The sequence below is a fragment of the Tinamus guttatus genome, unplaced genomic scaffold, assembly GCF_059628265.1.
Source record: "Tinamus guttatus ecotype Peru unplaced genomic scaffold, ASM5962826v1 Tinamus_guttatus_pri_ptg000171l, whole genome shotgun sequence".
Classification (NCBI taxonomy): domain Eukaryota; kingdom Metazoa; phylum Chordata; class Aves; order Tinamiformes; family Tinamidae; genus Tinamus; species Tinamus guttatus.
In genome coordinates, this window is record NW_028288705.1 from 3212420 (window position 1) to 3226009 (window position 13590).

Genomic DNA, 13590 nt, shown 5'->3' on the forward strand with positions numbered 1-13590 from the left:
CTCCCTTCAAGGCTTGGGTGTCAGATTGGCTGCAGGCCTCAGCTCCCTCTGGTCTTTTACGTATGCATGAAATGCGGCGATTCAGGAGCAGAATACAGAGTCGATCAGGTATTCCTGCCCGAGGAGGGGAGCAGAGATTGGGGAACAGTGAGAGCCAAATAGAATAAATACTTGGAGCAGCACAGTTTCAGCTGTCTTTTTTTTTCCTTTACTTTTTAAATCCTTTTTATCTGTCTGTGCATGCCTGAGAGAATCAAATCTTGTATTGAAGTATAAGAATGTGTGAACACATTGAGTTAGGCCAAATCAAGCTGATCTAGTTTTTGGAGTCTGCAAAAAGATATCTCCACAGCTATAATGAGGTGGTTCTGTGTTGCAGTGTGCCTAGGGTGTTTATAAACTATCAATGTGAATTCTGGAATTGTTTGGGCTGACAGCAGCAGTTGTAATACTCTTGTTTGAAATTTGTTTTTTTCAAATACAGTCAATGAAATATAGTTTGCATTATTTTATATAATGTTTTACAGGGTTCCTTAAGGTAAGATTTGCTAACTGATAAAGAATTTGTTGATTGTATGTGGTGGCTGGAAGTCTTTTCGCTTATTATGTTAAAGATATCTTGCTATAGATGTGTAGAGGTTGACTATGTCTCACTAAATTTCCTTTCCTTTTTTTCCCCATGCTCAGATATAGGAAGTACTATTTGATCTTATAGATAACTTTAAAAACTTTATTACTATGCTGAGAAGTTACATGTGGGTGGCAAAGAATGAAAGAATATGATGATGACTGACAAGTGCAAGTCCTGCTTGTAATGTGGTAACATTTGACTTGTGCCAAGAGAGCTAAGAATCTTCTTGCATCAAACCTGTTTTACTTGAAGAAAAAAGATTTGTTTTTTTTTAAATGTAAATATTCTAAAGCATTTCCAGGAAATACTGGTACGTTTTTATAGAAACTCTACACTTTTATTTTATTGCAGATCACCCCAGGATAAAAGAATTCTTCTTGTGAATTCTCAGAACAAGTCTTTGTCTCAGTCTTTCGAAAATCTCCTTGATGAACCATCATATGGCTTACTGCAAGTATGTATTGTCTTTGAAATATTTTATTCCAAAGTCATTAAAAAAAATCAGCATACTATTATCCAGTCTTTCAAATCAATTAATAGTAATTACCCTAATACTTCTCTCATTTACCTTTTTTTATCATAATGTAACGGATGAACTACATGATCATACCGATGTGTGAACCTTTGATAATGTTGGAGACTTCCTTTGAATGTTAATGCTCTTGATGTTTTTTTTTTTGTTGTTTTGTTTACTTTGAATACAAGAATTCCAAATAATTTAAGACTTTTCACATATTACTTGTTTTCCTCATTATAATACAGAAATTGAAGAAAGATCCATACACAGCAACAATGGGAAGGTTCTCCAAAGTTACAAACTATATTTTTGACAGTTTTCGATTAACTGATCCTTCAACTCAAAGACGACCGCCATCAGAAATGGCAGATTTTCTCAATGATGCTATTCCAGGGCTAAAGATAAATCAGCAGGAAGAACCAGGATTTGAAGTCATTACACGAGTGAGTGCGTGCATGGAGTGTGTATATGAGGTAGATGCATAGTTTTTTTTATGCACACTTGGAAAGTAATTGTGGAGCTCAAAGCCTGGTGAGTTAAACCATTCTGCTTAGTGATAGTTGTATGAACTATGCAGCTTCGACTCTGTCAACTTGCTACCTAGCGCTTAATCCGTTAGTTAATCAAGGAGGAAAAATACAATAAATGGTACATATTAAAACTTAGTGACTTATATGTCTTAATCCGCTAAATGCGTTTGGCTCCTAAACAGCTGCAAAGCAATTGGCTTTGTGATATCAAAATATTTTTAGAAAATAAGTAATTACCATCTACCAAAGTCAACTGTGCTCAAGCATAGAGGTTGGCCGCTTCATTCCCAGCTTATGAACTATGAACCTGGCAGTTGCTAGGAATTCTGAAAGGGCATGTGATGTGTTTGGGTTTGGTTTGCTTGCTTTAAGGGGGCAGTGTGCTTAAATTGATTTTTCCAGCTACCCTCTCCAGGGTGTGTAGGAATAACATCTCTGGACTTGGGTTGCTTTTCGTCTCTCATGATTCACTAATGCATGACAGGAGCAGCTTTTGGAACTGCAGCTTCTTGTAGTCCCTGCTTGCTGTGTTGCACATATCTAATAAGCTCCAGTTGCCCGGGAGTGTTCAGTCCATGGGACTATCCTAAAGCTAGTTCCAAAGTGCTTATGGGGGTGAAAGGTTATTTTAAAATATATGCATAAATAAGGGGGGAAAGAGGGAGCCTAAAATTTGAAATCCTGTAGATACCAACTGCTCCAACTCTCTCTACAAACCTTTTTCTTTTGGTCCACACTACTCTCTAATGTAGACACAGTCTCAGAGTCTTAAAGTTCAGAACTAAATTATGTTCATGTGAAAATACAGTTGGACCAAATATGAAGAAGCAGCAACCAGCTTAGTACTATTTGCATGTTTGTTAAAAATAGCGAGGTATTTCAGTGGAATCCGTATAACCTGTTGGTCTTTCAGATTGATCTAGGAAAGCAACCTGAAGTTACTAGAAGAGAGCCTGTGACAGCTGAAGAATGGGCTAAGAACATGGATTCTGAAGGAAGAATTTTAAATGTTGACTACATAAAGCAATTGATATTCAAAGGGGTAACCTGTTTTTCTGAATTCAGCAAGTCCTGTGGCTTGCCCCAGGGTCTCTTTTTGTTTTTTACCAAACTCTGGTTTTGCTGTTTTCATTAAACTTGTTATTCTTCATGCACAACTTTGGGAGTGAAGCTGTCAGTACTTCTGGAGAGACTTTACAAAGTGTGATTTAATGCTAATTGAATACCTCAACCATCTTAAAACCACACAGTGTTATATAAAGAGGGAAATCTTGTGGTTGAAGGGAATGGGTTGAAAAGATAAAGGCTAAATGGATGAGGGGGGAATCAGTGTCCTTCTGTAAAACGTCAGTGCTTTAATGCTAAGATACTCTGTTGTGTTAGGCTGCTTTTTTCTTTTCCAAAGCAAACTTTCCTTGTTTGCCCAATAGTTTGCCATCGTTTGGCTTGTTTCAGGGTAGACTATAATCACTTTGACTTTTTTTCTTTTAATTATTAGCTGAAATTTTTGTAACATAAAGGTAAATTCATTCTCAGTGCAAAAACATTTTGAAAAATGTAATTATACATAATTATCCTGTCTAATGTTCTTTCGCTATTTATGAACTGTTATCTGGGAAACAACTCTGTGTTGTTTTTAATTTATGGGAGCAGATAATATTTGGCTAAATCATAAAATGGTGAAGCTTATTTCACTTCTCCTCCAACTTTAAAATTATTTTTAAAGTGTTGTATTACTGTGGGAATTTCCTCACAAAATGAAAGTATTTTGTTCACGTTTCCTATCCTTTTTTTCCCCCTAGGGTCTCTGCCATGCTTTAAGAAAAGAAGCATGGAAGTTTCTCTTGGGGTATTTTCCTTGGAATAGCACTAAGGAAGAGAGAGCAAATCTGCAAAAAAGAAAAACGTGAGTACAGATTTGTCCCTCCATGTTACAAAATGTATTGAAAAAGCTTCCTTTTTTGAAGGCACAGATTAATGTAGGAACCCTTTCTGAGAGTTGAGAAACAACTGTTTAATATTGTTGAATGTAATGAAATGTTGGTCAGACATTTTTATTTAGGTTGCTATATTAAGGTAAAAATTAATGTTTTTACTTTTTTTTTTTACTTAAACTAAAAAACGTTACTGGACTTTTATTTTGTGCCAACTAATAAACAGAACAAATAACTGTTTAAATAAAAAACAATAAGAAATCTAACTATTGAACATATTTTGGTTTCAATTTTTTTTATTATTTTTTTTTTTTAGGGATGAATATTTCAGGATGAAACTGCAGTGGAAGTCTGTCAGTGAGGAACAGGAAAAACGAAATTCAAGATTAAGAGACTACCGGAGTCTTATAGGTAACTTCAGATGAAGAACCACACCCAACTGTGCAAATTTGCACGCCCTTACAAATCAGTGTGAGGCTGAAAAATAACCTTTTGAGGCTTCTGTATGAAGAAGAACAAAAAAGGCTACTTGCTGTTATTATTTATCTATTTATTTATTTCAGAGGTGTCAAAATTTCATTACACTTAACACTAATTTTTTTTTTAACTAGAGCAATTTAAATCTTAGTGTTACATATTTGCTGAAACTTTTTCTAAATAGGAAAAGTTTTTTGCTCATGTCACTTCATGATGTAGTTTTACTTGGAAATTTCATTAAAATAATGCTGATATAATAAGACTATGATATTTTGTTTATATTTTAAGTTTCCTCGTAAGCATTTGTATATGTATGTTCTGTGTGTGTATACATATATATATATTTTTTTTTCTGGAGGTGGCTAAGATTTTTGTAATATTCTGGAACTTTGGCTACACTTGTAGCCTGTTTTAACAGGATACTAGGAATTGAGAAAGATCTTAGGCTAGTAAACTATTTTTAAAGCACATGTTTAAATATACATATGCATATTTAAATATACATATCTCAAAGTCCAAAAATTACTTTCATTTCTGTTGAAACAGTGATGTTCATTAAATGTTTGGAATGCATACAGCAGGTTTATGTTGCAAGACATAGGAAACTACAAAATTCTTTCTTTAAATGTACTCAATTTTGCTTATTTTTAATATATTAATCTTTAATTTCAAATTATCAAAGAATCTGCTCTGTATATAGGTATGCCTGACATGAAACGGGTAGTTTAAGCTCAATAAAGGCTACTGGGCTTTGGGAGACAAGAACTACAGTGAGCTGCAATGGTGCCACTTTCCCCTTGTGGCTTCTGCTGCATCTCTTTAATATAAGCATGTAATATTTATTTGTTTGTAATTCTCTTACATATAAAACACTTTCATTGAGTCATCACAATTTTTCTCATAGAAGTACTTAATATTAAAAAGAAAACAAAAGAAAGGTTTTAAATCTGTTTAAGTGAGTGTTTTTATTCCAGGCAGGCAGGATCTTCTATTTTTAAAACATTCTTTATTTCAGGATGATAGTTGTGATAAGTTGTCATATTAAGCACTTCAAAGCTTTGCAAGTCTGTGGCGGGGAGGGAAACAGGAGCTTAAATATTCCGATGTTCTTAGACACTGGCTTAGAACTTGCTTTGATTTTTTTTTTTTAATTATTATTTTTTTTTTTAAATCTGGGCTCTTTTTTTTTTTTTTTCTTAGAAAAGGATGTAAACAGAACAGATCGAACAAATAAGTTTTATGAAGGTGAAGATAATCCAGGATTGATTTTGCTTCATGATATTTTGATGACCTATTGCATGTACGACTTTGACTTAGGTAAGTTGCATTCCTCTGAATTTAAAAGCCTTTTAATTTCTCGTTTAGTTTTGCATATAAAGATCTGTTAATCCCTTGAACTTCTGTTATTGAAAATGCTTTCTGTGAATGTCAGGTTTTATGTTTTAATAACATAGCTAACTTTCTTCAGTATCTTACCCTTCTTACTCTCTAGTGCCTCATACTAGCCCCAGGCAGGTGTGTACAGCAGCAGAGGATGGATTGGGAGTTAAGTGCCACTTGCCTGCCCTGTGGCCCTGCTGCTGCTTTCTGTGAGGGGAAGCAGCTTTTCAAAACTGGACTGGGCTTGGGTATTCGGAGCTTGACTTTTATTAGTGTGGCAGTCTTGAAAATGGCTGTAAGAATCACCAACCAGCTGCCACTGCTGCAGTTAATACTCAGCATGTTGAACCAGCTGTTTAAAAGCACGTTCGTTTTGCAAAGCTGGTCTTTGAGAAGTACACTTAAGTCTGTCAAAAATTATGCTTTATGCATCCATTGGGGGAAGAACAGTACATAACGTCTTCTGTTAAGCACAGTGTAGCTGAGATGTCTTAGTTCTTGATTTTGATTAATTGCATTAGAAAGAAGGGAAGGACTATGTGTTTTTAATGGGTTTCCTTCTTTTTCACCCCAGCATGAGATTTGGCTGTTCTGTATCTGTTTCTATCGTATTCTACTCCAGGAAAAAAAAATACTAAACCGTAGAAGTCCATCTCTTGCCAAATTTTGAAGGCAAGAGGAAGATTTCATTAACTGTTGGTGAATTTGCTGCAGAGACTTGTCAGCTTTTATCTTTTTAGTTGAGTTTAAAAAGAGACTCAATGTTAAATTCAAGTGGATAGAAGAAAAAAAAATATAAACCTGAACCTGTTCAAGAAACATGGCTGTTTCACATGTCTTTTCACATTTTGCCCCATATTAACATGCAGTGACGTATGTCTTGGAATTAGAGATGCTTTTGACCTGCTCTATAAAAAAAGGATTTGAAATGGCTTAAATGTATGCAGTGCTTAAATCTTCTATTTCATAAACAAGCAAGAAGCCTGGAAATAGGCTGTATTTGACATACTTGTATCTAGTCAAGGATTCTAAACTACCCAAAAGCATGGAAATAATGCTTGTTTCTTTGATCCTTCAACAACGGTTGTAGAGAGGTCTGAATAATGCCACAAAGTGCCAGCTGGGGCAGCTGTGGATAAATATTTTTTTACTTGAGTGAAATTACAGAATCACAGAATGGTTCTGTGATTAATTACCACTTTTTTTTTCTTTTTTGTGGCCTTTTTTGCTTGCTTTTGCTCTCTATTTTCACATTCATCACTTATGTGCTCAGTTATTTAGGAAGGTCTGTAGCAGTAGAGAGGTTGACTTGAGGTTAGAAATAAGATAGCTAGAAGTTTCTAAAAATCTTTGTTCTCTGCTGCTCTTATTATAATGTAAATTGCAAATGAGCTGGGAGAAACACTTAAAAAGAGTGAAATTTGAAAAACATCTTGCATACAACCAAAGATTTCTGGCTCTTTGTAAAAATGACGTGCCCTGGAAAGGAGTGTTATTCTCCAGTTTCTCAAGCTTTTCTCACGGGATGCATGACCTTGATCCACGATTTCTAGCCACAAACCTCAAGGCTCTCACGCGAGGTTTGCATGCTTTTCCTTCATGCTTCTCAGATGTACACTCTTCTGTTTGCACCTTTCCCACTTTCATAGGGAGTAATTTTTTTTTCTCTTGTTTGCTTGATTACTTAGCTCTTGTGGTCTTAGGCATTGCTGAATTTATACAATTCCAGTTGGTTTTTTTCACATTTCTGCCACGTTACACAAGTAACCAGCTTGGGGAAAGATTAGGACACACAGGATCAGCTCCTCAGTATGAAATAGTTTGAGTGAAAGTGACTCACTGTTCCAAAAAGAAATAGAGCTTCACAAGCAGAATTGTCCCCTTCTCTTACCTAAATAGCAGTAATCCTTAAAGCACGGTCAGTGCTGGGGGAAAAAAAAAAATGTAAGTTGAAAACTTTCTTCACTCCGTAAAAGCTTTTGCACTGCATGTTTTCCTGGATTTGAAACTTGACATTTCTCCTTCAAACCAAATGGAAAAAAAATCTTTAATTGAGACAAAAAAAATGTGGACACTGTAAGAGATTTTAAGTATGTATAAGAAAGCAATCGAGAGATAGAAAAGAGGGAATAAAAATGAGTCTTTTTCATGATGATGTAAAGGTATATATTAAACCTTTAAAAATCAATATTTGCTTTTTAGCTAGAATTCAGTGATTAAAACTGGAGACATTTTTGTTACTAAAAATGCATCCCTTTGTGTACTCAGTTTGTAATATTTTAACAGCTATAAAAACATGTTTAATGTTTTCTTTAAATCTGCAGAAACTACTGCTTAATCTTGTTAGATCATCTGGATCTTGGTTATTAATGCAGTTATTGCTAGTGTAATACTAATGTCTTTTTGTTGGTTGTGGAGTTGAAAAATTTTAGTATCTATACCAATTTCTGGACTGCAAACAAACTCACAAAACAAATATTTTGCTCATTCACTTTGCGTCATGAAACAAATATTTCTTGTAGTCATTCAATACAGTTGAACTATTTAGCTCTTGAATTTGACTGAATACCTCTTTGCTTTTGTTCCCTTCCTCAAGGTTATGTGCAGGGAATGAGTGATTTGCTTTCTCCTGTCTTGTATGTTATGGAGAATGAAGTGGATGCCTTTTGGTGCTTTGTATCATACATGGATCAAATGGTAAAGTATAAGGCTTGTTTAGCGTGCATAAACAGATAAGATGTGGATAACACATGGTATTTATTTTGTTGTATGAACCACCTTTAAAAAAAACTATTGTAAGGAAAAGATCATCTTGTGTTTGATGTGTATGCTGGCTCTGACACAAGTAATCTGGGTTTGTGATGTTTTAATATACAAAGTAGACAATTCTGATTACTTGGCAATTCCCAAATTAGCCAGGCAGCGTGACCAAACACGTTAGGTTGGAGTCCTCCAGTTCAGGTGATGGTTTTCTGTCAGAGCTACCTTTTGGCACATGTTAAATTCAACTTAGTCTTTTCCACAATTGAAGCTTTTCTAGATGTGTGATGAAATAACATGTGACTGGTGTTAGAATTAAAAAAGTCGTCTTTCTGGTTTGAGTGCAGTGGTGCTGTTTGAAGATAGGGAGAGTAGGCTGATATATGAAGTATAGTTTATTAAATATGAAAATATATAAAGGAGTTATTAATGTAAGTCATTGCTTTACTTAAAACTTTCAGCCAAAGGCAGAGACTTCATTACATACAGGTCCTTTAACTGCTTCATGTGTTAAATGTTAAGAGAATTAAAAACCATGACTGCCATAATAAATTTTCAAATAACCATAATCTTAATACCTGACAGTGCTAATATTTTATTCCACCCAGCATCAGAATTTTGAAGAGCAGATGCAGGGTATGAAGACTCAACTAATTCAGCTGAGTACTTTGCTTCGCTTACTAGACAGTGGATTTTGCAGTTATTTAGGTAGGTGTGTTTTCACACACAATAAATTAAACAACGTAGTATATTCTGTGTGAATTGATACCCTGACCAGTTCTTTAAATATATTTCTATTAGTAATGTGATATGAATACAGAACTAATTCATTTCAGTGATTTGACTTTGCCTGCATTATTTTTGTAAATTAAAGATACTTAAAAGATTTCAATAGCTGTTTCATACTTATTAAAAAGGGGCATCTTATTGATTTTAAATACCTTCTCGTCTACCAAACATCAGTAATTTTGAGAAGGGCCTGCTGCATTTAAAAAAAAAAAAATCAGTGATATGATTATGTACCTGGAAAATGTGTGCATTTTTTTTCCTACTGTCTTAAGCAAATTTAGTGTTTTTTATATACGTGTTTTTATATATATAATTTATTCCTAGAATCTCAAGACTCAGGCTACTTATACTTCTGCTTTCGATGGCTTCTTATCAGATTTAAAAGGGAATTTAGCTTTCAAGATATTCTTCGACTCTGGGAGGTAAGATATTTCATCTCACAAACTCTAGCAGTCCTCCTTTAGAACAAAATGATTAATAATCTTAATATTTTTAACAAAATCAAAAAGAAAAACCAAATTGGGATCAGTGCAGTGAGTTGAGGACTTGCTGGTATATCTTGTTTCCTCGTAGCCCGAAGAGCAACTTGGGATGTTAATGAGTAAAATCTTTTAAAGATCTGGTGGGTGTAAGTAGTTTTTTTTTTTTTTTTTTTTTTTTCCAAAAATCTTTGGCGAGGGTCCTTCATTGATGTCTGAACAGGTAAATGCCAAGCAGATCTCTGTTTTGGCTAGGCACATTTCCATCACCTATGGTCAGGTCTAGGTTTAGTTCCTCAAGGCAGCCTGTGTGCCGCAATTCCGTAGTGGTTGCTGAGTGCAGCTAGCTGGATGCCCAGCAGCAGAGCTGGAGCACACAGGGGATGTGGAGGCGGTGGTTGGTTCTCATGTAGGTTTGATGCTGAACCACATCTATGTACAGGTGTCAATATTCCTTGCTTACGAAGTAGGAACAAAATACGGTATCCAAGTAAACTGTATCTGGTAGTATACATTTTTACATTACTGTTGTTTATCAACCTATTCATATTTTATTCCTTTGCCATAATAGAATATGGAATACCAGAAAAAGATACTTAATTTAGGACTGAGTTGGATATCTTAATCTTCAAGATTGACCTCAGTCCCCTCATTTCTGTGACAGTAATTTCTATCACCTTCCTTTTGCTGTCAAACCTATTGCCCTTAGTAGGGCACTATTAGTGGACAACCTGGGGAGGGGACACTGAAGTCCTAATTAGTTAAGCATTTAGTGACTCAAACGTAAACTTATTACTAATTTGCTTTTAAAAAAAAAACACACACACGCACAAAAACCCCACAAATAACCACAAAGAAAGCAAAAACAGCAACAACCACAAAAAAAGAAATAATTTTAGTTATACTTAGCGTCAATAGCTTGTTCTTATTTGTATCACTAGGGTTTAATGAAGTTTTTTAAGACTTTATTTCGACATCTGCACTCATTTGTCAGAGGAAAAGCAAGCATTTCAAAAGAGGTTTTTATATTTTAACAGGTGATGTGGACGGAATTGCCTTGCCAGAATTTTCATCTTCTCCTCTGCTGTGCTATCTTAGAATCTGAAAAACAGCAAATTATGGAAAAACATTATGGCTTTAATGAAATACTAAAGGTACTAAATTATTACGCATTTGTAGATATTAACTCTTGAGTTAGCATGAAATATAAACATTGTGGGAATTGTATTGTGGGAGAAGAAAAGGTATGTAGTGTCTGCCGAAGGGTTAAACTTGAGGGGAATGTTATGTTATGTGCTTTCAAAATCATTTATTTTTGCCTTGCCTTTGGTAATGTTATTACCTCTGAAAATGTGAGGTGGGGTAGATCTATGTGCTAGGTATTTTGTCACATTTGGAAGTACTTTGGATTCCTATTACGGGTCTTGGATACTGGCGAAAACCTGGTTTTGGCTGTTAGATCTTTCAGTACCTATTTGTCAGTGAAAGTGTAGTTAGCCCTTCATACTTTAAAGGGGCAAGATCATCGTGCAATGTTAGCAGTGCAGTAAAATAGTAGTATAATAGCATGAAATAATGTTTCATACAATCACACTTAATATTTTTGTACACATTTCTAGCATGTCAACGAACTGTCTATGAAGATCGACGTGGAATTCATCCTTTGCAAGGCAGAAGCCATTTCTATGCAGATGATGAACTGCAAGGTACTGTGTCTACTGTTAGCTTCTGGAGACAGTGTGTTGTGGCTGCAGCTGTACATGTAGGACATACTAATAACTAAATGCTTGGGCTTGATACGAGTGTGTGGTCTACCTTCGCTCAAAATGTCTATTAGTGAGAGTGTTTAATTTTGTAAGGGCAACACCGTTTGCTGGCAGAAAAGCTGAATTGTGCTCTTTGGTAATGAGTTCTTAATTTTTGCTAAGTATGGTAGAGTACAAGTAAGTTTATATTTGCACTCAGGAAGGATGAGGTGAAAGGTGCGTTGCACTGAAGGTAGGTCAAACACTGGCAACAATTAGTTGTTCATTCAAAATTTTCCATTTAAACTTTAATTAGTTGGACTTTTATTTTGAGGATAAAGATTATATTGTTGATCAGGATTTGGTTGTTGAGCCTCTCACCTTTACTGTGATTTTTGAAAAGCAGATGCAGCAAATGTCAACTTTAGTGTACTGAAAGAATCTCTCTCAATACCACTTCTATATGAATTTCATTAAAGTTGAAACAGATGGTCAGTGTTTTGGTGGGAAAAGAGCCATGTGGTGGTTTTTTTTTTTTTTTTTTCTTCATTTATTTGGAGTGATGTTTTTTCCCCTCCTCCGTAGGAATTGCCTCAAGCAGTTAGTGAGATCCTGGGTATAGAAAGCAGATCTGTCACACCAGATTCGGATACGGGCGACGACGACAGTGCGGCTGTGTTGAGTTGCCCGACGTCGTTATACCAGAGCATCCCGACGCCTGTAGCTGCGGCCAATGGGAGCAGAGACAGCGCCCAGCAGGCACCTGAGGCACAGAGCTTGACACCTGCCTAACTGCAGGTGGGGAAACTGAAGAAAGACTTTTGCTGAGCACGTTATATTTTTCTCCCAAGCACTTGAGAGGTGGATATTTAAATTTGGTGTTGATTAAGCTTTAAGGTTGGAAAGAAAATCTGTACTGTAATGCTCTTGCATTAAAGCTTTACAACATGACTCGACTTAATTATTTTTGTAGTTTCTTCTACCAAAATAGCCTTTTGTTTTCAATAACATTCCTTAATATTTTTGTAGCCAAGTGCATTTTCTTTTTGCTGGTGAACTGGAAATGGGTGGTGATGAAGAATGAATTTGGGAACGATGCATCTGCTGAGCTTCACATGTATTCAGCTAGGATAGTGTGAGCTCTCTGATTTGAGCAGATTCAAAATAAGCCAGCTGAAGCTGCTGTACAAAATTTCCACGCTGAAGAGATGCTGATGTGTTAGAGAGATCATTTTGTAAATGAATGGGGTTTCCCTTTCTCAAATGTTTACAAAAATACTTCTGAGTATTTGTTGCTGGTTGAATGTAGATTTGAAATGGACATTTTTTACTTATGGAGTTTAATGTCCAAATACTGAACTTTGTGTAACTGGGAGTGGATGAACAGTATATTTTTACATTAACATATCTTCACTTTATATATGCATATATATATTTACACACATACATACACATAATATAGATAAATGTTTGTGAATACTAAAGGGATAGTCATATTTTCAATAGCTGAGTAGGCTTGACCATTCATATGAATCAGTTTGACCAAATTAATGCACAACTCTAACTTGGGCTCTTTTTCAAAACTATTTTCTAAATGAAGATAACTTTCATGTGAATACATTCAGTCCTATACTTGATGTAATTTTGCAATGGATTTCTTGCAAACTTTACTAATGTTTATCTTTGCTAATAGATTAACTGATCAATAAAGTACTTTCACTGTTTTTATGCCAGATTACTTGGAAAATCCATAAGCAGGTTAAAACAAAAGTTATCACAATAATATTAATGCATTCTTTTGTATATGCAAAAGGCAGTGTGAGTTTATTCCATGCCATGCTGATGTCCTTTGAGGTTATGTGAAATTTAACATAACTGATTCAGTGTATTCCTTATTTGGTAACTATTGTACATATATAAAATAAAAATCAAAGCTGATTTAGTGTTTTTAATTAAATCATATTTAGAGAAAAAAATCTAGTTGTCTGATTGTTAATATAATAACATGAGATAGAGGGATTAGATAAGAACATTTAGCCCATTCATATTATATATTTTGAATATTTAATGAAAAGCAGTGGTAAAATCTGTTTATTTTTGAGTAGAACATTTTGTCCATCATCACTAGGTGGTTCATATTGTTTATGGAGGAATTTTTCTTTTAGAGCAGTTTAGCAGCACAAATGCGGTTTGTGTCATCTGAAGCAAATACAAAAAGGCTTTAGGAGATAAATCAAGTTGTTACAATAATTTGAGACTCGATTTAAACTTCTCCCACCAATTATGAACAAACACGGTGGAGAGCTGAATCAGTACAGGTTTTGTTTTTAATATCTTCAGTACCTTAT

At 35.0% G+C, this 13590-nt stretch overlaps 1 protein-coding gene across 1 annotated transcript in view; it reads left to right on the forward strand.

Moving 5' to 3' along the window:
* TBC1D15 (TBC1 domain family member 15) overlaps window positions 1-13180 on the forward strand; it is a 29074-nt gene extending 15894 nt beyond the window's left edge. The window contains exons 6-17 of the mRNA XM_088522942.1: window positions 983-1085; window positions 1394-1591; window positions 2592-2720; window positions 3481-3584; window positions 3929-4023; window positions 5290-5406; window positions 8066-8166; window positions 8838-8937; window positions 9343-9440; window positions 10535-10651; window positions 11117-11203; window positions 11828-13180. Coding sequence (XP_088379068.1) covers window positions 983-1085; window positions 1394-1591; window positions 2592-2720; window positions 3481-3584; window positions 3929-4023; window positions 5290-5406; window positions 8066-8166; window positions 8838-8937; window positions 9343-9440; window positions 10535-10651; window positions 11117-11203; window positions 11828-12034 — 1456 coding nt within the window. The 3' untranslated portion in view covers window positions 12035-13180. The remainder of the gene's footprint in view (window positions 1-982; window positions 1086-1393; window positions 1592-2591; window positions 2721-3480; window positions 3585-3928; window positions 4024-5289; window positions 5407-8065; window positions 8167-8837; window positions 8938-9342; window positions 9441-10534; window positions 10652-11116; window positions 11204-11827) is intronic.
* The last annotated feature ends 410 nt before the right edge of the window (window positions 13181-13590 follow it).